Source organism: Aethina tumida, chromosome 1, assembly GCF_024364675.1.
Source record: "Aethina tumida isolate Nest 87 chromosome 1, icAetTumi1.1, whole genome shotgun sequence".
NCBI classification, from domain to species: domain Eukaryota; kingdom Metazoa; phylum Arthropoda; class Insecta; order Coleoptera; family Nitidulidae; genus Aethina; species Aethina tumida.
Genome location: NC_065435.1, coordinates 58,219,092 through 58,243,241, shown reverse-complemented (window position 1 = coordinate 58,243,241; position 24,150 = coordinate 58,219,092). Strand labels below are relative to the sequence as shown.

Below are 24,150 nucleotides of genomic sequence, written 5' to 3'. Positions count from 1 at the left end.
TTAATAAGTATTAATATATTTAATGAGAATTGAAATAATTACATCTTATTATATTGTACAAATAATTTTTAAGATTTAACTTAATTTAATCTAATTAATTGTCAATCTCAATTTTAACAATAATATTATTGAATTAATTTGATATTTTTTGTAAAATATTTATAATATCTCTGTTTAAAATTTGTGTTGTAACAAAAAAATAAGTTTAAATTTTACCTTATAACACAAGAAACAACGTTTGTGACAATATCACATTTTAAAACAATTTCATGATAAATTTTAGTAATCTGCTATAAATTCTAATTAGGATACAATTGGTAATTTTTGACAAAACTCATCATTCGGGTCCTTCTCATACAAATAATTTTGATATGAAATATTTCGATTGAATTTCTAGTGAACTTCAAATTTTCTTTTTTATTATGTAAATGTGTAAGTTAATAAATAATTTAATAATAAAATATTTTAATAAATAAAATAATATATTTAGTGAAAATTGAATTAATCAATAATTATATTAATGAATTAATTTGGTACTTTTGTAAATCATCAAATATTTATAATTTGTCAGACTTTCTTTAAACAATCATTTTATTGCAATAAGTAAAATGTTTGTTTAAATTTTATGTTAAAACATAAGAAACACGTTTCTGAAGACATTATATTTCAAAACAATTTCACTGAAACTTTTAGTAGTCAGTCATAGATTTTAATTGCATACTATAACTTTTAGCAATTTTTAATAAAATCCATAATTCCGATACTTCCCCAATTGGGTCCCCCACTTGTTTATTTATGCCAATAAAAACTCAATCAGCAAGAACTCCCGTATCGTTAACTCCAAATCCCTGAACTCCATTCAATACGATTTATTCAGCCATAAATCCACGTATCGTGGACGAACCCCTCACGCACACCCCTTCATCCACCGTGCTCCGTGAAAATCCGGTGTCGCTATGAAATTACAGTTCCGGTCATCACGTTTCCCGTTCGGGGGAGGGTGTCGACGGACACAGACGACATCGACGTTACCGTCCGTCGGACTTCCTTCCCTCCACACGGTCCGGCCCAACCTGACTCCAAAACGAAAATCGTGGAACCCGTAAAAAAACAGACGGATCGGCATGCCCCAGTGCACCGTTCGTCTATAAAAGCGGCGCGGCCGCGGTTCGGGCCCCAGTCAGCTGTTGCCAGTATTCCGGTGCAGGTCCCGTGTGCACGCACAGTTCACACAACCACACTTCACACATCCGCCGGCGTATCGCTCCTCTCGTTCCGTCCCTTTTTGCATTTTTTTTCGCCCGAGATTCGTCATCAGTGATCATGGCTACATACGCTGCCTACAGACACATCGAGTTGGACAAGGTCGGCTACGGAAAGAAAAGGTAGGTTCGTAGGTTTCGATTCGCCCGCCACCACATTCGGAGGGTGTTCACCCCGATAGTTGTCATAGTAATGGGAAAATTCGTGGCCGGGAGCAGGACTAGATCAATTTCTAGGTTGCATTCCTTAAGTGCTCGCGATTATTGAAATTATTCTATTAATTCCAACATAATTATTATTAATTTTTACATTTGCATCTAGATTTTTATTAATTTAAAAACTATTTATATCTGTGTGTTTTTTAATAAATTATAAAAATTTTTAATTTATGAACAAGTATATCTTTTTTATATTATTTTTTATCTTTGAAAGTAATTTTGTCGATTATTTTAAACGTCAAAAGCTTCATATTTGTCATCATTACATAAATACATAAATTTTTATATAAAATATATAAATATTGTTTTATTTATTTTATGAATATTTTTATTTATATTTATATATTTTATTTTTATTTTTTGAGTCTTATCTTAAAACTTCATCAAATCAAGTTATTTGTTCAAATAATTATTTAATAATAATAATTTTTTATTTCAAATGTTAAATTATTATTAAATTAAAAAAATATACATTTTGTTTATTGATGATTGATTTTTTCATTCAAAATATTATTTATTAAAAATTAGTTTATTTTATGAAATTTTTTAATTTTTTTCTTTATTATTTCAAAATAATTATTTACAATATGTATAGTTTTTTATTTCTAATCTAATTATAATTAAATTTATTTTTTACACGACGTCATCTATAATATTAATTTTTACTCGTGTCTTAGCCATCTTTTTATAAAATTGATGTTTGTTAAAAATGATTTAAAGTTAAATGTTATAAACAAGTATTTCAATATATGTGTTTATTTTTGAGGTTTTTTAAAAATTTTGTTATTAAATGTATTTCTTAAACAACACTATCTTTTATATAATTTTTTATTTGTGCCTTAGCAATCTTCTCATAAAATTAATATTTGTTAAAAATAATTTAATTTTTAAAGTTAAATTTTATAAACAATTATTTACATCATCGTAATGTCTTAGGTGCTTATTTTTTAAATCCTTTAAAAATTTAATTATTAAATTTAAAAATTTATTTCTTAAGCAACAAAATTTTTAATATAATTTTTTACTCATGTCTTAGCAATCATCTTATAAATTTAATATTTGTTAAAAATAATTTAAATTTTAAGATTAAATTTTATAAACAAGTATTTCTTATGAAGTCTTATGTGCTTAATTTTTAAGTTTCTTAAAAATTTTATTATTAAATTTAAAAAATTCTCTCTATCTTTATATGATTTTTTACTCGTGTTTTAACAATTTTCCCATAAAATTAATATTTGTTAAAAATGATTTGATCTTTAAAGTTAAATTTTATAAACAAGAATCTTTTCGTACTGCTAAATAAAAATTTTCTAATAAAATTAATGTTTTAAATCAAATTTTATAAACAAGTATTTCTATTGTCGTGATGTCTTATGTGCTTATTTTTTTAAGTTCTTTAAAAATTTTATTATTAAATTTAAAAATTTATATTTTAATCATCATCTTTGACAAAATTTTTATTCGAGACTTAGCAATCTTTTCATAAAATTAATATTTGTTAAAAATATTTAATTTTTATAATTCAATTTTATAAACAACACACTTTTGTCGTCACGAAATCTTATGTTCAAATTTTTATTATTAAATTTAAAATTAAATTTTCTTAAACATCATCATTGATATAATTTTTTAGACGTATCTTAACAATTGTCTGATAAAATTAGTATCTCTTAAAAATAATATAATAATACATAATATAATTTTGTTTTTCTCAATATTCTTATAAAAACTGAATTGTTGAAATTAATTTTTTATTAAATTTTAAATATGCATTATTACATATGAGATAATTTTAAAAACTAAATAATACATTATTAAAATATATAATATCATCGTTTAGCAATGTTGAAAATAATTTACACTTTTATATTATGTATGTAGTTTAACAGTTAGTAATTATTAATATAACACTGTCACATATTTATTTCTTTTCGAGTGTGTTAATTTTCTTATTTTTATAATTTAAACAGTTATTTTAGCATAAAATATATATTTTAATGAAGAATTTTTTATAGTTGTAATATGTAAGTTAATCGTAAAAAATAAAATTTAGATGTTTGCTCATCTTTATACTTTATTTCTAAAAAATATTTAACATAATAATTAAATTTAGATATAAAACACATTTTATATGCATTTTTTTGTTTTTATTTTCTCTAATTTACATTCATTTTTTGGAATTTAATTTTTTAAGGAAATTTCTCCCAATAATATTAGTCTATTTATTTTTACACGTATATTCCGTTATAAACATTACAAAGTTATTTCATTAAGTATTTTTAGATAAAAAACAATTACATCAATGTAAAGAATTTTGTTACATATTCTAAATGTTGTTCAAATGTGTATTCTTTATTAAAAAAGTTAGTCATTTGTATTGATATTGAGAAATTTAATTATTTTTTAACTTTTTAATTTAATATAGGGTTTATTTAATTACTTAAAAAGTCATGATTTTTTTCAAGCTGAATAAACTTACTTGTTTAATATATAATGCTTTTAATATTTTGACAGGAAATTTCTTGACTGATTTTTTGTGTTTTTGATGTGAATACGTATTATATATCTAAATTATTAAGTTTGTATACACTTATATTTAAGTGAAACACTTTATTTTTTGTAATATTGAAAGGGTCGTTTTGGGAATTACAAAGTTTCATTTTAATTGTGTAAATTTATTATTATTGCATGGTATTTTATTTGATAATTGAAATAATTACACAATGTTATATTTGCGCACACAATTGTAGTTTAATAAAACGTAGATTAGTCCGTGTTAAAATGTGTGATATTCAATTTTGACAATGTTATTAATGAATTTATTTGGTACTTTTGTAAAATTGAATATCTCGAATTTCTCCGCGCTAAAACAATCGCTCGAATCGTTTTATAGCAATAGAAATTTACATAAATAAATTTTACCTTAAAACACAAATTAATGAAAATCACATCCTGGTAATACAATTCCATTCTCAAAAATCGAAGAGAAATTGTGAATAGAAAACACAGAGTGGCACTTGACTCAGATATCAAAAAATAAAACGTTAGTGTAACGAGAGCGGAGATAATCAACATAATTTGCCGGTTTTTGGATGTGTGTCATTGGATGCAGTGTTAAAAGCTACGCTACCGTGTATTTAATATGCAAATTAATGCACATTAGGCGTTTAATTTGCCATTGAGATTGTATTTATCTCGGCACCGAAAGCCAATTAATTAGATATTATACATCGATGCTAAAATCAATAAAACAATTTTATTCGATATATTACGCGGCAAAAGAAATTACACGAAATATCTGGTCGTGTTGCATTACAAGTAACCTTGCACTTTTTTTTCCTTCCGTCTTAACAGTTAAAGAATGCTACAAATCGAGAAACACCCGAGAAAAACGTTCACATTCAATTGAACAAGAATGGGAGTCGATTGGAACTTGGTCGGCCGGCATTGGTAAACTGATAATTGCATGAATTTCTGCAATTATTGGTGTTAGTATGCATAATCTTTAGTATAACTAATGGTGTGAAACTCACAGTACGTAGAAAACACGGTACATGTAACACGATTTCAGCAACAAATCCCGATATACTATCATTACTGGTGAAACCATGTACGCCCAACTTTTCCTTTCGATTCCTTTATTCTATTTAGCGCGTTAATCTGTAATTGCCATTTTTCTTTTTTTTTTTTTTTTCGTAAGAAAATTGTTAATAAATTGAAAGTCGATCGTGTCGGTGGAAATTATTTAATTATGTTATTATTATCCTTTTATCAATTGGTAAATATAAATTTGATACGTACTAGGTTAAACACAATAATTACGGGCAGGATGTGTGATGAATAAACCGCATAAAATTTACGTTGATTTATCGCGCACTGATAAGTTTCCCTTGAATAATACATAACGAAATATTATTATAATTTCGATGCAAAAGATTCGGTTTTACGGTAAGAAGACTTAAAAAGTGGGCTAACTGTAATATTACTCTTATCGTACGTTGCCGCTTACATAAAATATGCATGCCATGGGTCACAAAGGAAATCTTTATTAAGGTCCATGTGAATAATGAGTTTTCCAAATTGGCGTCATAAAAACAAGCATTAGCTGTACAGAAGCAAGAAATTTTTATGACATACCAAAAAATGCACTCCAAGAGCATAATTGGTCTAATTTTGTCCTACATAAATTTCAAACATTCGGTATGACCGTGGGTCATAAAGTTCGGTTTGCTCTCCGGTGTCTTGGGCCGAAGATTTATGTTAATTAAATGATATTACGACACGTCCATAAACATTTATGAGTTTTTTTAAGAACAACTAATTACTGTTTCGACTTTGGTAAAAAGTGCCTCTCTATAATTACATGAATGATTGGGAGTAATCGACTGGTTCTAGTCGTAAATATTGCCAAGTTGATTAACGATTTTTAAAGTGTTTATGTCAACAAACTGTAATAAGTCGATGATTTATCGCGCAAGCCCCAATAATTTATGAAACCGAAAACAATTTGAACGTCCACACAACAAAATTCGTTCGTTACTTTTCATCAATTACAAAAGAAAATCGCTTGTGCGCCGAGATAATCTGCGTCCATAAGAATTCCTCCTGATGGTAAATACGGCAAGAGACTAATCAGAATTATCTAATAGATATATCAGGTACCACAGAACATGACGGTGTTTATCTGCAACGTGTATAATTTATCTTTATTGCTGTTAGTTGAATAACTTTTGGTTTTCCACGAGATTAAAGCTTGGATTCGCTTTCCCCCGTGCGTTTGTCTTCATTAGACGTTCCGACATAAAAACCGAAACAATTCGTGTGGCCTATTTCGACAGCGACCGTTTCGACGATTAATAAAACTTTTCCTGGTCGCGAATGGATGTCACCGCAAGAATTTTATATGAAAGTCATCGACGTATCAACTTAAGGTATCCACATTAACTTATTCGATGTATTACATGCAATTTTTCATGTAAGGCGTTTTCTAATAACGAACAATTCAAAAATTACACACACTTTTTTTTTATGGTAATCGTGGCGTACAGGTGCGTCGATTTGTTTCTCACGCAGAACAAGTTTCTTTTATTATTGTAATTTTTATTGAAATGTCCGCAATCATTAGCGGTGTCATACTTTTAAGGCTGAACAGGCACATTTCATGTTGAACACGACTGAAACGTTCGGTTTGCCGCATCGATAGTTTCACATCTATTTCCTGCAACGATACATAATTTAATTTATATATCTGTGGAGATACGCACGACCGAACTAACAGACTCACACAGACGAAGAAGTGAATCGGAGATTAAAATTTTGGGAATGGAGCTGACTTCATAAATTTAGCAAAGCACTGGCTTTAACATTTTGACAATGACTTTAATTGAGGTGAAACATATATTTTTTATTTACGATTTCGTAATTCGATTTTTACCGTTTGATGCAATTGAATATAATTTATTGGGTATTGTTGTTGCGATAAGGCACTTCATGTACATCAGATGTACGTCAAAATTGTGTTTGATTGTTATTTATTGATGCTGTGTCTTGGTTGCGCGTCCCATTACCATATCGACCGTGTTTTTCATTTGAATAGATGTTTGTGAAGGTGGACTAATGAATTTTTATAATATGCGTCACAGTTAATTATCGTCGAATCGCATAATTTTACTGCATATAAGAATAGTTAGAAAGTTACGAACATAAAGAAAGATTCACAAGACATTTATATTGTGTTTGGTCACATTAAGTTTTATTTGTTTTATGTCATGTCATGTACACTATTATTGTTAAGTTAATAACATATTTATGTTGCTTAGTTATTTTACTTACATAAATATATTTATTTTTGTAATTAATGTTAATGTCAAAATCATAATTTGATACAAAAAATTAAAAGTACCTTTAATTAAATTAATCTAATAAGCTGGCAAGAAAACTTGAAGAAAAAGGAGGTATACAAAAATAAAATTTCATTATGTTTTACATTACATATTTGTATCTTGTAATCAGTGGTGATGAGACAGGAATTTATTAGATTAATTATAAAGTTAAATTTATGAGTAAGCAAAAGTATAATGAACATTAATTTTAAAAATTTCATTTAGTAAACATTGCTTACTAACGAACTTTGTTATAAGATATATAAATATTTAATCAGCAGAGGAGAATGCTTAGAAAATATTTTTAAGTTTATAAATATTTATATATATATATATATATATATATATATATATAATTATATTATAGTTCATAGAAAATGAAAAATAATTAATTAGGGAAACAAATCTAGAAAATTAATTAATATATATATATATATATATATATATATATATATATATCTCAATTCTGACAAATTAATCTAAGTTATTACATTAGATTTGAAAAATTTCCCACGTTCATCAAATTTTACTGCATTTTCAATTATTCTTATATTATGAAAGGATTTTTTTTATTACTTCAGATTAAAACAATCATATATTTAAAATATTTTAATGGGCATCACATTTTCTCATTTCGATAGTGTGTGGTTGAATAAATAAGATTTTGTTATTACGATTAAGATGGGTGGACCAAAAAAATCGACTATTTTTTAGTAAAAAAAAGTTCTTGTACACATTAAGAAGAGTTCTTAATTTTAATAGGAAGGTCCTCCTCATCTCAGTTTTCCATTTTTTCTTCAGTCCCATATGGCAAAATCCATATCTCACCATTACTATATCATACAGAAAATTTCTATTTACATTTTTTGTAAAAAATTGAACGCTCTGTAAAAAAGGTATCTTACAATTTGTTAATAACTCTTACCATTTAGAAGATATCCCAAGTCAAAGTTTTCTGTAGTTAATCGATTGTTAACTACAGAAGACTATTTAAATAACTATTTAAAAGATTCACAATTGAATCCCAATCGCGTACTGATTTTAGTAAATATTTTAAATTTATTCATTTAAGTCACGAGATATCGATTTTGCCATATGGAACTGAAGAAAAAAATGGAAAACTGATAAGGAGGACCTTCCTATTAATATTAAGAGTTCATCTTTGAAAAGCATTTTAAAGGTTATAGGCATCGTAAGTTAAAAAAATTAGTCGATTTTTTGTCTCACTTTCCTGTAATAATCAGTAGTTGTAGGTTGAAAATAAAAATCGAAAAATTAGATAGAATTTTGTAAAATAATTAACTTACTTTAATAACTACACAAAATAATAATTCAAAAAATTTAACTACAGAAATAATCAATTTTAATTACTATTTAAACATAAAACTGCATTGTTCATACTACAGCACCTAGAACAATAAAATATTTTATTTCTTAATTATTTATGGTACTATAGTGAAAGAATGAAGGAATATTATTATAAATTAACAAATATAAGTTTTTTGTTCAGTTACAAAAAATATAAGCAATTATGTCCTAAATAAATACAAAATAATACATTTCTATAGATAATAAACAGAATAAAAAGTATTTAAACATGAAACTGTATTGTTCATACTACAGCATCTAGAACAATAAAAATGTTTTATTTCTTAATTATTTGTGGTACCATAGTGAAAAATGGTGAACGAATGTTAATCTTAATTATCAGATACATATTTTTTTGTTACAGTTACAGCTTTATTAATTATTTGTGGTATTATAATGAAAAAATGAATGTTATTCTAAATTAACGAATACAAGTTTTTTTGAAAGTTATACAAAAAAAATGAAATTATATCTTAATTAATATCTATAAACACACAACATACAGTTGAATATTTTATTATCATATATTTATAATTATCCTTTGAGCGTAAATAAAAATGCAGGGCACATAATCTCTAACTGTCCCATTAGTATGAGTAAATAAAAGAAGTCGTTAATCTTAACAACCTACACCGCCCAGACTTAATTTTTCCCGGCAATAAAACTCAAACAATAAAACACTTGTGTTGACACCTTTTCTTCTTAACTATTAACAACTAACTCGAAACGTTTTTATATAAAGCCCATTGGTCTATACATTTAACAAAAATACATTCTGTAAATGGTAGTTAATTAATTAATTTTTGACACCATCGTTAGTGGTGTGGAATTATGTATTGCCTCTATCGATAATTTCTAATATTTAAATAATAATGAAAATCATACAACAATTTTTTATATCTAATCTAACTAATAAAACAAATGTCATAAGAGAATTGTGCATATTCATAATTCTGAGGAAAAATTAGAAATCGTATTTTTATGAATTTATTTTTTAATTATTAGTACAATATTTGAATATTGTTAAAAAATAAGATGTGCTATTTCTGACAGTTTATTACATAGATTACTTGAAAAAATAAATTAATAAAAAATACTATCTTTAATGTTTCCACAGAATTATTTCTAGGGGTGTTTAATCCAGTGGTGTAATAAGAATTTGTATAAAAAATTATGATGTAGTATAGTATGATTTCGTCAATTTTGATACCTGTAAAATCATTCAGTAGGTTTTGGTTTTGGGCCAAAGAACATGACATTTTGCCTATAAGTGCATATTTTCATGCTTCACAATTGAAACAAAGTTAAAATCGGATAAAAAATTAAAATATGGATGTGGACCATACTGTATGTATCTGTTTCACTTCTTTTAAACAAATATATTTAATTGAATTGTCTTAACGTTTGGTTCTTCAAAAAATATTTTCAAACATTTTTAATAATTAATAACTACGTTGATTTATTATTACAATTAATATTAAATTCAAAAAGACTTGGCATGCTGTTGATTAAATTGTTGATTTGTTCCTGTGGCAAAGAGTCACTTCTTACTCGAATTCCATGCCTCAATTGGTCAATTGTGAAGAGAAGACTTATTTATCTTCCTATCATATCCTACATACGTTGAATGGAGGATAAGTCTGGATAACGGGGTGGACAATATGAGATCGAGCGTTATCTTGCTAAAACTGGACGTCTGGGAAGCTTTGAACATATGGTACGACTTCGGACTTCCAGATATATACCGTTCCTGTTCATTCATAATGATTTGTATAAACACAGGGGAGACATGTTTACCAAACAAATAATCTCCCAAAGATTACTCCCACTGTTTGAGCTCTCTATAGAATATTCTGAATTATTTTTTCTCGTTTTCTTCAGACTCTTTGACGATCATCATTCATCTCTAGGCAAAACCGGAATTCGCCATAAAAGACCATTCACCATCCCAATTCATTCGCTCATGTCACCATTTTAATTTTTGTCGCAATCATTCGAAAGCCGATGGAAGCACCAAATGCGGGTTGTAACTGTGAAGATTTAGCGACCTGACATGACGGTACATTAACGATACATCAATTGGGCGAACCACTCCATTTGATATTGCCTTTCTATAGTACCTCTTGAGTCTCTGGATCTTCTCATGTTTCTGCAGTCAAGGCACGCCAAGACACGAACCGTTTAACTTTTCTATCAATTTCTCTGATGGGAAGATTATCTTCCCTAAGCCAGACAATTCGTCCTCGTTAAAAGACCTTTTTACTTGGAATATTGGTGGGTGGAAATATCGATATTCTGGGTTGAGTCGCTTTTATTTATCGACAATGAAATAAATAAGCAATAGTTATCGACTGCAATTGATTCAAAACCATCGATACCATCTACGACCAGTATTTATTCGGCCTCTTTCATACGTCGGTTCTAGGTTAATTCTGTTCGTAACTAGGAACTGTTAAACTGCTATTTTAACCAAACTACATTAAAAACATGTCAAGTAGATTGACGGGTGCCCGTATAACTTAAGCAACAGGTTATGGGATTATTTGAAGAACCATTTTCTTTTTGCTTATTTATCGCCTGTCTCCGTAATTTGTAATCCGTTTAGTTAATTCGTTCGATTTAACGTGAACGAACCAGTCCGTTTTGTTTTAACTAAACGTAAAATGCGGAATGCATCGATTGCGTGCATTAGTCGAAACAGATTGGCTTATAATAATAATGAGGAGGAAAAAAAAAACGTATTAGATTCATTGTACATATGTTACGCGCTAGATAACATGATGCGCCTGACGATTAAAAAAATCTCATGGTTCTGACTTTTTCAATCATCATTAAAGCCGCATGATTAAATCGTTATGCATTAGTCGTTGCGAATTCATCCGTCTACGAATCGACGTAACTGCACATTTCGTCTATCCATCCGGTATAAAATTATTTCGTGGGCACTCGTGAGATGATTTCGCCATATGCTAAACGTGGACGGTGGATTGTTTTCAATGTTGCGAGGTGTAATAGTAATATTGGCGATAAAAGTGTGGCCGTTGCGTGTTTTCATTTTCCGCCTGGTCATTTTTGTAATTTTACGAGAAATTCTTCGGCTGATTGCTTGTATTTTTGTCAATGTAATTACCCTGGATACCGTTTGTAGACGGTTACCGCCCGACAATAGAACAATCACTGCTACCGTTAGATTGTGTTAGTGGAAGAAAAAAACATAGTTTTTTACTTTTGCCGATGAGCGATCGTTATTTAACTTAACTGTCGGTGCTTGACCAGTAATATATTAACTACCGTCATCCTGTCAGCTGTTAAGGATCTAATGTTGGTATCATTGGATGTTAGTTACACAGTAGATGGTATTTATTTGCCTCTTGTACAATTCGACTTAATTAATACTTCAGACGATTACACCAGCAAATTGAACGATCCGATCGAAATAAAAGTAAAACTGACTGTCAGGTGGGACGTAATGCTTCCTCAATTATACACCGCCATATATTGCCTGCCATTTCGATTGTGGTGCTTTCGAATTGACGAAAGATTTAACCATCATCAATGACAGACGAAAAAATTATTTTACATGTTTTCAGTACTTAATAAACGTTATATATATATACATGTTATTATTCTGTTGCAGGTAATTACCAGGTTTCAAGACTAAAGTTAAAAAGGTGTTGACTGAGTAAGTTGGACTAATTAGCTAGTGCTTAACCAGACTGGTTCCATTTATTAATGTAATTAGTTAATGAAAATGAGGCGAGAACAACTTTTTGGTGGAATTTCGTTGCATGAAAATTAAAGTATATTTATAATAATATAATTTAATAAAAGACCTTACATTACGTTTTTTTTTTAAATTTGCCAATAATATTTTAAAAATGTACTATTAATAAATTTATTTATTACATATTTTAAAAGTTTCTTTTTAATAATTTTCTAATAATAATTTTTTATCTTTTTCTTCTTAAATTTTGCTGGCATTTTGTTAACAAAACTATTCTAGAAATTAACAAGTCAAACAAGAATAAATAAATTTATTTATTTACATACTTTCGAAGTGTGTTTTTAATAATTTATCGAATGACCTTTTGAAATCAGTTTTTAATTTTTTACTTCAGTATTTTCTCAAAATATATAATTGAAAATAATAATAAATTACATTACGTTACATATTTTAATAGTAGTATTTTAAAAATGTACGAGTCAAACAACCATAAATAAATTTATTTATATGTTAAAATCTTCTTTTTAATAATTTTCTAATAAAAATTAATTGACGATTTTTTTTGAAATAGTTTTTTATAAATTTATTTATTTACATACATTACCTTACACATTTAATAATTATCTAATAATAATTTATCAAATGACTTTTTGAAATCATTTTTTTTTAGTTTCTCAATATATATATATAAATTAAAATAAATAATTAACATTACATATTTTCTTAAATTTTCTCGAAATTTTGTTAATAATATTTTTAAAATATACGGGTCAAACAAGTATAAATAAATTTATTTATAAAGTTTCTTCTTAATAATTTTCTAATAATAATTAATTGATAACATCATTTTCTTTTTATTTTTTTATAATTTTCTAAATTTTGCTAAAATTTTGTTAACAGATATATTTTATATATGAACAAGTCAAACAAAAATAAATAAATTTATTTATTTACATACTTTAGAAGTATGTTTTTGGTAATTTTCTAATAATAATTTATCAAATGACTTTTTGAATTAAATTTTTAATTTTTCCTTAAGTATTTTCTCAAAATATATAATTAAAAATAATAATAAAAGAGGTGTCAAATAACTATAAATAAATTTATTGATTAACACTTCTTAAAAGCTTTTTTTAATGATAATAATTAATTCATAACTTTTTTTAATCATTTTTTTACTTTTTTTTCTGATTTTTTTGAATTTTGCCAAAATTTTGTTATCAAAAATATTTAAAAAATGGACAAGGCAAACAAGAATAAACAAATGTATTTATTTATATAACTTAAGTAAGTTTTTAATAATTTTCTAATAATAATTAATTACTTTTTGAAATCAATTTTATTTCACTATAATAAATTTCATTTCATATGATATTTTGCCAAAATTTTGTTAATAGTAATATTTTAGAAATGGACAAATCAAACAACAATAAATTATATATTATAAATTTTTTAATTATATGCGAATTCTTGCATTTTTTTTTAATATTTATGATAATAATATTAAAAGATTTCATATTTAAAATAAAAATATCAAAATAATTAATTAATAATCATTTTTTATACTTTCGAAATTATTGTTTTGCTTAGTATAAGATAAACAATAAAAAATAACACTTAAATTCTTTCAAAATTTTATATATTCTTGATTATAATTTGATAGATTGTTTTAATGAATACCATTTATTTCTAAGTGTAATTTATATATGTTTATAGGAATAACAGTTTGACTTTTTTTGAGCAAACTTCTATTTCTAGAGGATTTTTAGACGATTTTTTTGAGGAATTTACAACTTCTGTAACTTGCGAAGTTTCCATTAGATTTCATTGTTACTTAAGATTTCTCCAACTTTGCCACAATTAATAGAAAGCTTTCATAATTTTCCAGACTATTCATTTTCCAGACTATTCATTTTTTTAAGCAACGTTTAATCAGTAAACTCTTAATTGGTTATTAGGCTCTTATCCGTTAAAGTTCTTTATGAGCCCCATCGAAGACTATGAATGTGTGTCGATTTAGAAATTATTAATTTATTGATATTTTTAAAATACGATTTGCCTATGCTAAAAACAGCAACTTGCAGATTGTCTAATTGCTTTAATGCACTTTCAGCCGATTCGATCGATGTGAAATATACGATCGGTAATTAGTAGCCATGTATCACTTCAAAAACTGGTTTGTCCGATTCATTTGCTCGACGTCCTTTTCACAAACGCCAATTATTATTTATTTGTTTTATCAGTGAAAAGTCGCGTTTATCGCGTCTAATATCCGGTAATTCGACGTGAAATCACGGCACCGACCACTATACATGTATACACTCGTACATGGAGGACGGCGTGGTCGCCACGACATCACCATGAGCGATGGCCAGAAACAATTCAGCATTATCGTTGCTCGGTATCGGGAACTGAAATCCATTAACAAGACAAATCGGCCCGCGTCATCGACGGCATTCACTCCGATCTCGCTAACGCTCATTCGCTATGAGGGGGATTTCATAACAATGTTGCGCCTAGGTGTGAACTTCCTTGTAATGCAACGCCATTACGCTCGCAATGGCTCGCTCGACAATGAACTTGAAATTCACTTTGCTGTTAGTGTCAAGTTCAACAATTTGCGGTACGAAAAAAAAAAAAAAATTACGACGACGATTAGACGGTCGAATACAATGCGGCCGCGTCGGGTGTACTTCTTCCACAGGTAACGTCGGACGGCGATGGAAAAAATCCATTATCTGGTTAATTGATGCGAACTGTACGAGAACAATTAACACACGTACACAACTTTAATCGGTTAGGTGTGTTCCCATGGTGCGGTGGAACCGGGGTCCTGGTTGATTGATGCAGGCACGTTCACAGTTAGACTTTTGTTTTCTCTTCGTTATTTTTTTTGCCCTGACCATCCTCCCTGCGGTATCAAATATCTTGCCCCGGCGTAGCGTCGTGTATTTCGTAATCCGCATTGAAATAAACCACTTATGCATTTATCAAAGTGGATAACAAGAACTGAAGAAGCTCGGAGTGGATGCCGTAATCTGTTCATAATTCTTCGCATCCGGTTAAGATACCTAACTGAACCGAAAATTAATATACAGAAAAGCTCGTTAAACATTTATTCGGTTTTTATCCGGCTATAACCGTAATTTTAGGGATATATTTTTTATATAATTAGCAGGATTATAAGAAAAAAATTTATGTATACGGATTCTGTAATTAACTAATTAGATTATTATCACTTAAACGTTTTTATTATTATTAGATTGGACAATAAAGGATATTGGTATAATTTATTTTATTCTTCTTTTATTCAGGTCTAAATAAACTAAATGTTTTTATGCTAATAATTTTGAAATAGCAAAACGTTATTTTTTATTTTATATAATCAGTTTTAGTATTTGATTTATTTTATAATAGAAAGCCATAATCTATTTTCTATAAAAGAAAAAATTATATTTATGTATTTTTTATTACTTATTCATATCAAATTTCATATATTTTTATAGACTGCAGTATGAATTTAATAATTGAATGACTTTGCAACAACTATTTTCATAATACTCTTCACTCAATATTTTCCTTAGTTCAATCAAATTTTTGTTATTTGACCATTTTTATTTACGTACCTCAAATAATTGTTTTTAATAATTTTCTAATCCTATTAATTTAATTTTTAAGAAATTTATTTTTGAACTACTACTTTAATTTTTGCCCAAAATAATTAGTTGAAAATAATAATAATAATCAAAGTAAAAACCAACATTAAATATTTTCTTAAATTTTACTGAAAATTGTCAATATTTTAATAATGAATTAATCAAAAAACAAAAATTTATTTTTCTTCTTAGATAAATTAATTATCATAAATATCTTAAATTTTAAATACTTTAAAATTCTATTCTGATTTAATTTTATTTATAAATTTGTATACATATTTTTTATTTTTGTATCCAAATTTTGTAATAGTAAATACTTTTCTATATTCTAATTTTATTTATTTTCATATATAAATTTATATACATATTTTTTATTTTGTTCATATTAATTTTTTTGTGACATTTTATAATTTTTGTAATAATTATTTGTTTACGAACCTCAAAAGTATGTTTCTATGATTGTCTAATTATATTTAGTTGAATGACATATTAAGGAATTTGTACTTCAATTTTTTTTAGTAAGTGTTAAAAATAATAATCAAACTAAACTTTTAAACATTTTCTTAAATTTTGTTCAAATTTAGTTAAAAGTAATATTTTATTAGTGAACTAGTCAAACAAAAAAGGATTTTTTATTGTTGTATAAACGAATTATATTAAATATTTTTTATATTCTTATTTTGATTTATTTTCGTATATTAATTTATATTAATATATTTTTTCTTTTGTTATATTAAATTGTTTGGCTCATTTGACCATTTTTATAATAATTGTTTGTTTACGAACCTCAGAAGTATATTGTTAACAATTATTTAATAATATTTATTATTTAATAAATTGTCCATAATAATAAAAATGAACATTATATATTTTAAATTTTGTTGATAGTAATATTTTAGTAGTGAACAACTCAAACAACAAAAAAATGATTTTTTATTGTTAGGTAGATGAATTATAATAAACAGTTTTTGTTCTCTATTTTAATTTATTTTTATATATAAATTTATATACATATTTTTTATTTCGTTTATATTAAATTATAGTATATTTTTTTATTATTTTACAATTTTTGTAAGAATTGTCTGTTTATATACCTTAAAAGTATATTTTGAATAATTTTCTATTAATATTTAATTGATTGGCGTTTTAAGGAATTTGTTTCCCATTTTGTTATTAATTTTGTTTTCATATTTTAGTAGAAAACAATTCAAACAAAAATTAATGATTTATTGTTGGATATGTGAATTATTGTAAACAGTTTTTGTACTCTATTAAATTTAGATACATATTTTTTATTTTGTTTATATTAAATTTTTTATATTATAGAGAGATTACAGATATAAAATAATAATTATTTTAATAAAACTAAACTACTTTTAATATTTTCTTAAAATGTTGTTAATATTTTATTAGTGACCAATTTCACAATAAAAATATTTTTTATTTTTAAATAAATAATAATACAAATAAGTTATTCTGATCTATTGTCGTCACAGACTTATTTAACAATTTTGGAATATTTTTTTTACTTTTATACCTACCTATATCTAATTAGCTATTAAACAAGTAAAATTATATATGAATTTTGTTATGAGAAATATTATTACAGGTAAATGAAACTTGTAAATACAGTAAATTATTTATTGTTTAGTTGTTTATCCATGTATCTTTTAGAAAGTAGATACTATTTTTCTTTATGCTATTATTATATTTCTTTTTTCATATTTATTTTTTATTACATCTCCTAAAAAACCGGTAATAAGTAAGGAAAAAAATAAAATCAAAGAAATCGTGTTTGTTTCCTTATGACAAGTATAAAAATGATAATAACACAAGATGAAAGAACGGGAAAACCAAACATTATACAGCGATACAAACACGATTTGTGTATCAACAAATTGTTTGTTTAGTCTGACACATTAATCCTTTAAACAACTCATAGCAGATTGCCACCATATAGTGTGCACCGTCTCGTGCTGCGCCTCATCACACCCTTCCAACCCCTCCGAAATACGAAAATAACCTTGACACGCGTGTATATATAAAAAGACATTTTTACGATCTTATCGACGCAACAAACGACCGTTTCCCTTTCGAAGATCCGTTTCCGATTATTTGCTTACCCATAAGCCGCAGGAACCGACAAGGAATCTCGGCCACGATCAAAAAACTACCGAGGTGATTTCTGGGTCGTTAAAATGGACGTGGATGATGTTTGAATATGGTTTTTATGACAAAGGATGATAAAAATTCCAGTCGTTTAATTGTGCCATTGCAGTGCGACACATGTTTGAAATGTGAGGCGTCCACTTGAAAATAATTCACGGTTGATATTTTTCGAGTGCAATTCCCATAATAAATCGTTAGTATTCTGTGTCGTCTAACGGCACAATGTCGGGTGCATTATAAAAATAATTTTGGGTGTATCATACACTGCACGTCGCCGACAGTTATTGCAATCTTCTAAGAACTATATCGTACAATGCTACACGCATTAACATACAATGCTCGATGGCGATTATTAATTTTATGCGGGAAAATCGATTAGTGACCTGGGGGGGCCTATTTGCATTCAGAAAAGAATTTTATTGGGCCTAACAGTGTGAACGTCAATGAAAATCGAACCGGGGAAATTGGCCGTTAATTTTATGGAAAGTAAATTATTCACGGACCGTTTTATTACTCCGTTATGGGTAAGAAGAGAGCGTTTTTCGAAGGCTTCCACATTTCATAAATATATTGCATATTTTTAAATGCAGCAGTACTTTGTTTTAATATCCATAAATTTTACAAGCAAAAATTCTTCCTGGTTTTCACTTCGCAGAAGAAAAGGTTTTTCTTACTACGTACTTTTACTACTACTACGGGAATATTTTTATTAATGTCTAAATTTTCCGAGTAAAAATTCAAATTTACACTGCACAACAAGAAATTAATGTTAAAGGTTTCTCTAACAACTAAAAAGTCACCAAATTTCACAAAAGAGGAACTTTTTGCTCTTTCCTCTATTAAAAAGAAGAAATTTGTACTATGTATTGAAGAAGATTTTTAAGAGTTCTAAAATTGATAAATTAGTATAAACTCGGAAAATTCACCGCTAATTTTGTTGTTCTAGGCCCCTTAGAGTAAAAGGAACATGAAAACTTTTTTAAAAGCTCCAAAATTCCATTAATTAATTATAATTTTTTAAGATGAAAAAGTATTTTTATTAGCACCTATAAACTTTCTAAATGCAAAATGAGTGCTTCACACAATAAGAAAAAGTTTCTTGAAAGGTTTTCTTACAACGTACTTTTACCAATATTACACGTTTATTTTCCAAGTAAAAAATTCATAAAATTTACATTATACAACAAGAAGAAAATCTTGAAATTTTATCTCACAAGAAGAAATTCTTAGAGTTACTTATTTCATTTTGAGTAGAATGTGAATTAGAGGAAAAGATAGGTTATTAAGAGTCTTTAAATTGATAACTTAGTGTTGAACCAAATAGTGAAAACATAATAAAAATCAAATGTGAAAAATTTGCCAATAATTTTGTAAAAAGTAAATTATTATTGGGATGTTCTTAGGGGTGAAAAGAAGGGAAGTATTTTTATGGGTTCTAAACAGAAATACTTTCACCAATAGCTATAAAATATAATAATCTCCTAAATTTCTTCTTTGTACAGGAAGAAATTATTGAAGGCTTTTAAATTTTAGTAGTAATACAGAATAATACATTTATAAATTTCTAAGCAAAAAATCTTTCAAATTCACACTAACAAACAAGAAATAATTCTTAAATGTTATTTTCACAAGAGAGAATTCTTGAAATTCCTTTTCACAAAAGAATTTATTATTTATTACGAGTGAGTATAAAGTATGTAATAGATAAAAAAAGAAAAATTTCATAAATTTTATATTTTAATATGAATTCATATTTTAAACCAAATTTATTAATTTAGAAAATTTCTTCCCAATAAGAGTGTAGTCCGGAGCCAAATCTCATGAAATTTTCAGGTCACAAGAACAATCTCTTGTAGTCGCATCTCACAAGAAGAAACACTTGAGCTTGAACCGGACTACAAGTTTAAGGGCTTTTGACTGTCAAACTGCGTCTCTACTCTGGCACAATTGTATATTTATGCAGAAAGGAAGTTAGATATTGATGTCTTCGCATTAAAAAAAAGGTGCGAATCAAAACGTCACAGTTAGCGGTGCCATTTAAAACCGAACATAAATTTTTTCACACAATTGTAGGTCAGTCCGTGCATTTCCTCACGTGGCGTAAAAGTTTTTCCTAATTAAAAACACTGCACCGCACTAAATAAAACATTTCGATCAGATAACAATAGCATGCGTAAAACGCGAAAACGAAAACGAGCCGAATAAATTTTGTATTCAAATGATGTCTTCTTGTTGCGTAAACGGATCGCTATATTTAGGATATGCAATGAATAAAAAATAACTGTTAACAACCATGAACGATTATTATTTACACATGTGAAAATATTTGAGAGAAATGACCGGTCCGTGCAGCTGTCGTGGTAGATGAATGTTTTGAAAGTTCCACATTATCAAAGTTAATGTTATTTTTTTTTTCTAAAAAATGATGGATACACGTTCTGAATGGATCTAGAAACAATCCGATTGCTTTCAAACGAAACACTCGATTTAACAGTAATTTATTGTCTAAAAGTGATTGTACAAGTTTCAGATAATGGTAAAGTGGAGAATGAGTCCACTAATTAATGTTTTAAATTAAAGAAAGTCTCATACAGGTCTTAAATTGTTTGTTCCTTTTAATGTTATTTTACTATGTCATCCTTTTTACGAGGACCATCAATTCACACCTTTTAGAGGGTTTTGTTATGCTTTATGGGTAGTAAAACTTATTTTAAGACACGGGTGTAATTAGAAACAGCAATTTTTATCAGCCACGTTACAGTTTTGTGTTTTCAATAAAACTGATACATCGCAATTTATTCGTTCCTTATTTACCGGATGTGTAACCTTCCGCCGGAATCCTTGATAAAGATATGATGCCTCAGCTCGCCCACAATTTAAATAACAGTTAGACAATATTAAAACATGCACGCAAGATTTTAAAGCAAATTTTCGATCGACACAAATGCAGGTTAATAGATAATCTATTTTTTAAATACTTTCAAATCTAACTGTACAAAATCCAACGTCCATTGTCATTATTGTACACCACTCATATTAATAGGTTTAATACAATTACAATACACCATACATGGAAGATGTTCATTTAATGCTTGAAAGGTACATATGATAAAATACAAATTAAGTATTGGGATTAAAGGAATGCTATTCGCACTTTTGCGAATTTACACATTCACCTACGTTGGTTTAATAAAAAGATTTTTTTATTCGCCTTCTTTTAAGGTATATCAATTAATTTTTTTACACATTAACTATCATACATATTTAAAAATGTATAAAAAAGAAATGTTTTAATTAAAATATATATTTATTAATTAATTTTTATTATTAACATTTATAATGTGAAATATTTTAATTAGTATTTTTTAATAGACAGATTAATTTTGTATAATAAATGCTTTAAGTAATGATTTTTTGTAAAAACGTCTTGATTAATATTCTGATTTTAAGTTAAACATTATTTTTCATTTATTGCTTTTTTGTAGAGTTTTTACGAGAATAATGTAGGGAATTCCAAAAATATTTTGTTCTAAACATTGGTTTACATACTTAGATATTGATTGAAGAAAACTTTAAAAATATGGTTTTAAATGATTTTATATTTATTTTTGTTAAAATTCTAATATATTTTCACCACAAAAATGTGTGTAATCTTATTAAGAAAAAATATTGATATTCTTTTGTTTTAAAATATTCTCTACTATAAAGAGAAATAATTTTTAAAATATGGTATATGTTTATAACAATGTATATTAAATAAATCAATTTCCCATCAAAATATTAATAATTGGTAACAAAGTAAATAAATAAAACACATTAAAAAAGCAGACATCTCTTAACAGTTATTTTTTAATAATTTTGCTGTCGGAGTTATTACCGTTTTATTTTATTTATGTTCCAATAAACATAATGAACACTCGTTGTTTATCTGACCTATAATTATAAAATGATATCATTAAAGAACACTAATTGCATTACCCAAGTTTTACGTTACGGATCGTAAAATCTAAAAATTACAAGCCGTAGGTACCTCATAATTTAACCGTGTGGACAATCGAGAGAGTGTACGTACGAGTGTGGTATTGAAGTTCACTGCTACTTTCGAGATGTTCAATTCACCGCAAGAAGCTAAAAAATTTCATTTGAAATAACTGGTATGAATCACGTATCAAGGCCACACTTCCTTCGCCAGGACGGAAATATGTGAACAACCTCAGAAATTTTTGAGTAAATTGGTATTGTACGGAAGCTATTATGTCGAATAAAGGCAATTTTGGGCTGTTAATAAGCACGTACCTACTTTTTTTCATTTTTGGTACAATAGAATTGTGGCCACTTTTGTTTATGGGACTCGTACCGACGCATTGGTTGAATCGAATACAGATTCAGGAAACTAATTACGTTTCTATGGTGGAGATTTTGGTACTGATAGTATTTGGAATTTATTTATATATGTAGTGTGGCCCATTTAAGATTTATGTATAATTCAATTTTTATGAATAATATAATGATGATAATAATAAATAATAATAACAAGTAAATAATTTTGGTCCTATTCCCTTGAGGGTGAAACGGAAAAAATTTTCCGTATTTGCACTCACACAAGAGATTTTTCTTACAACGTACTTTTACCAATGCTATAAGAATATTTATATGAATTCCTAAATTTTCAAAAAAAAAAAATCAAATTTACACTACTGAAGGTTTTTCTCACAAGAAGAAAATTTTGAAATTTTCTCAGTAAAAAATTTTTTAAATTGACTACATCATGAAATAATTTTTTAAGGTTGTAAAGAATCCTTAAATTCATAAATTAGTATTAGATTTAACAGCGGCCAATCGCTGTTAGTAAGGGTGAAAGGAAGAAACTTTCCTTCCTTTAAGGGCTTCTAAACAGAAATACTTTCACCAATACCTATAGATTTTTCAAGTAAATAATCTTCTAAATTTCTATTTTATACAGTTCATAAAGATTAAAATTTATGAAAATTTATTTCACTTTTACCAATATTTTAGAAGTACTTGTATAATTAAATAATATAATAATTCATAAATAAGTTTTCTAAACAAAATATCACATGCATACTACCAAACAATAAATAATTCTTGAATGTCATTCTCACAAGAAGAAATTCTTGAAATTCCTTTTCACAAGAGGAATTATTTATTCATTACGAGTAAGAATAAAGAGTGTAGTAGAACACAAAAGCAAAAGAACAATAAAATTTTAATATGCATTCACTTTTTGAACCAAATTTAATTTATTAATTTAGAAAATTTCTTCATAATAAAAATGTAGTCAAGAGCAAAATCTCAAATTAAATTTTGAGGTCACATAAGAATTATCTCTTGTAGTAGAACTTAAACTTTACTGCAAATTTTAGGACTGCGGTAAATGTTCAGGTACCGATAGTAAATTCAGATATACAATCAAACTTTATTTACATTTAGTGTGGATATGAACATCCCCGTAACTTTTTTATTATTCGTTTTGTATGAATAACAGCTCAAGAGACAATAAAAGACTCTATGTATGCCATAAAATTATTTTTATTATGGGTTCAAATTTCAATTTGGCACATGACAACTTTATGGCAACATTTAGTAAGATTGACCACATTTTATATGGTTTTTACGACCTCACCGTATATTAATAAATCTGTGACTGAATTAAAAATTATATTTTGCTAATAAGTTTATTAATTTTGATTTATAGTAAAACCTGTACACTGATCTACACGGCTGATCTGATTGTGACAAATTGTGACGATATCTAAATCTCTCACATATTTTTCAATTTTTATTTTATTATTTCATTATTGACTGCACTTTTTATAATAATTCATGGAGGCTCTTTATTGTCAATGTTT

The 24,150-nt window shown here is 27.0% G+C and overlaps 1 protein-coding gene across 1 annotated transcript in view; it reads left to right on the top strand.

Moving 5' to 3' along the window:
* The first annotated feature begins 1,181 nt into the window (after positions 1-1,181).
* Positions 1,182-24,150, top strand: part of LOC109597386 (microtubule-associated protein Jupiter) — a 75,629-nt gene continuing 52,660 nt past the window's right edge. The window contains exon 1 of the mRNA XM_020013060.2: positions 1,182-1,385. Coding sequence (XP_019868619.2) covers positions 1,324-1,385 — 62 coding nt within the window. The 5' untranslated portion in view covers positions 1,182-1,323. The remainder of the gene's footprint in view (positions 1,386-24,150) is intronic.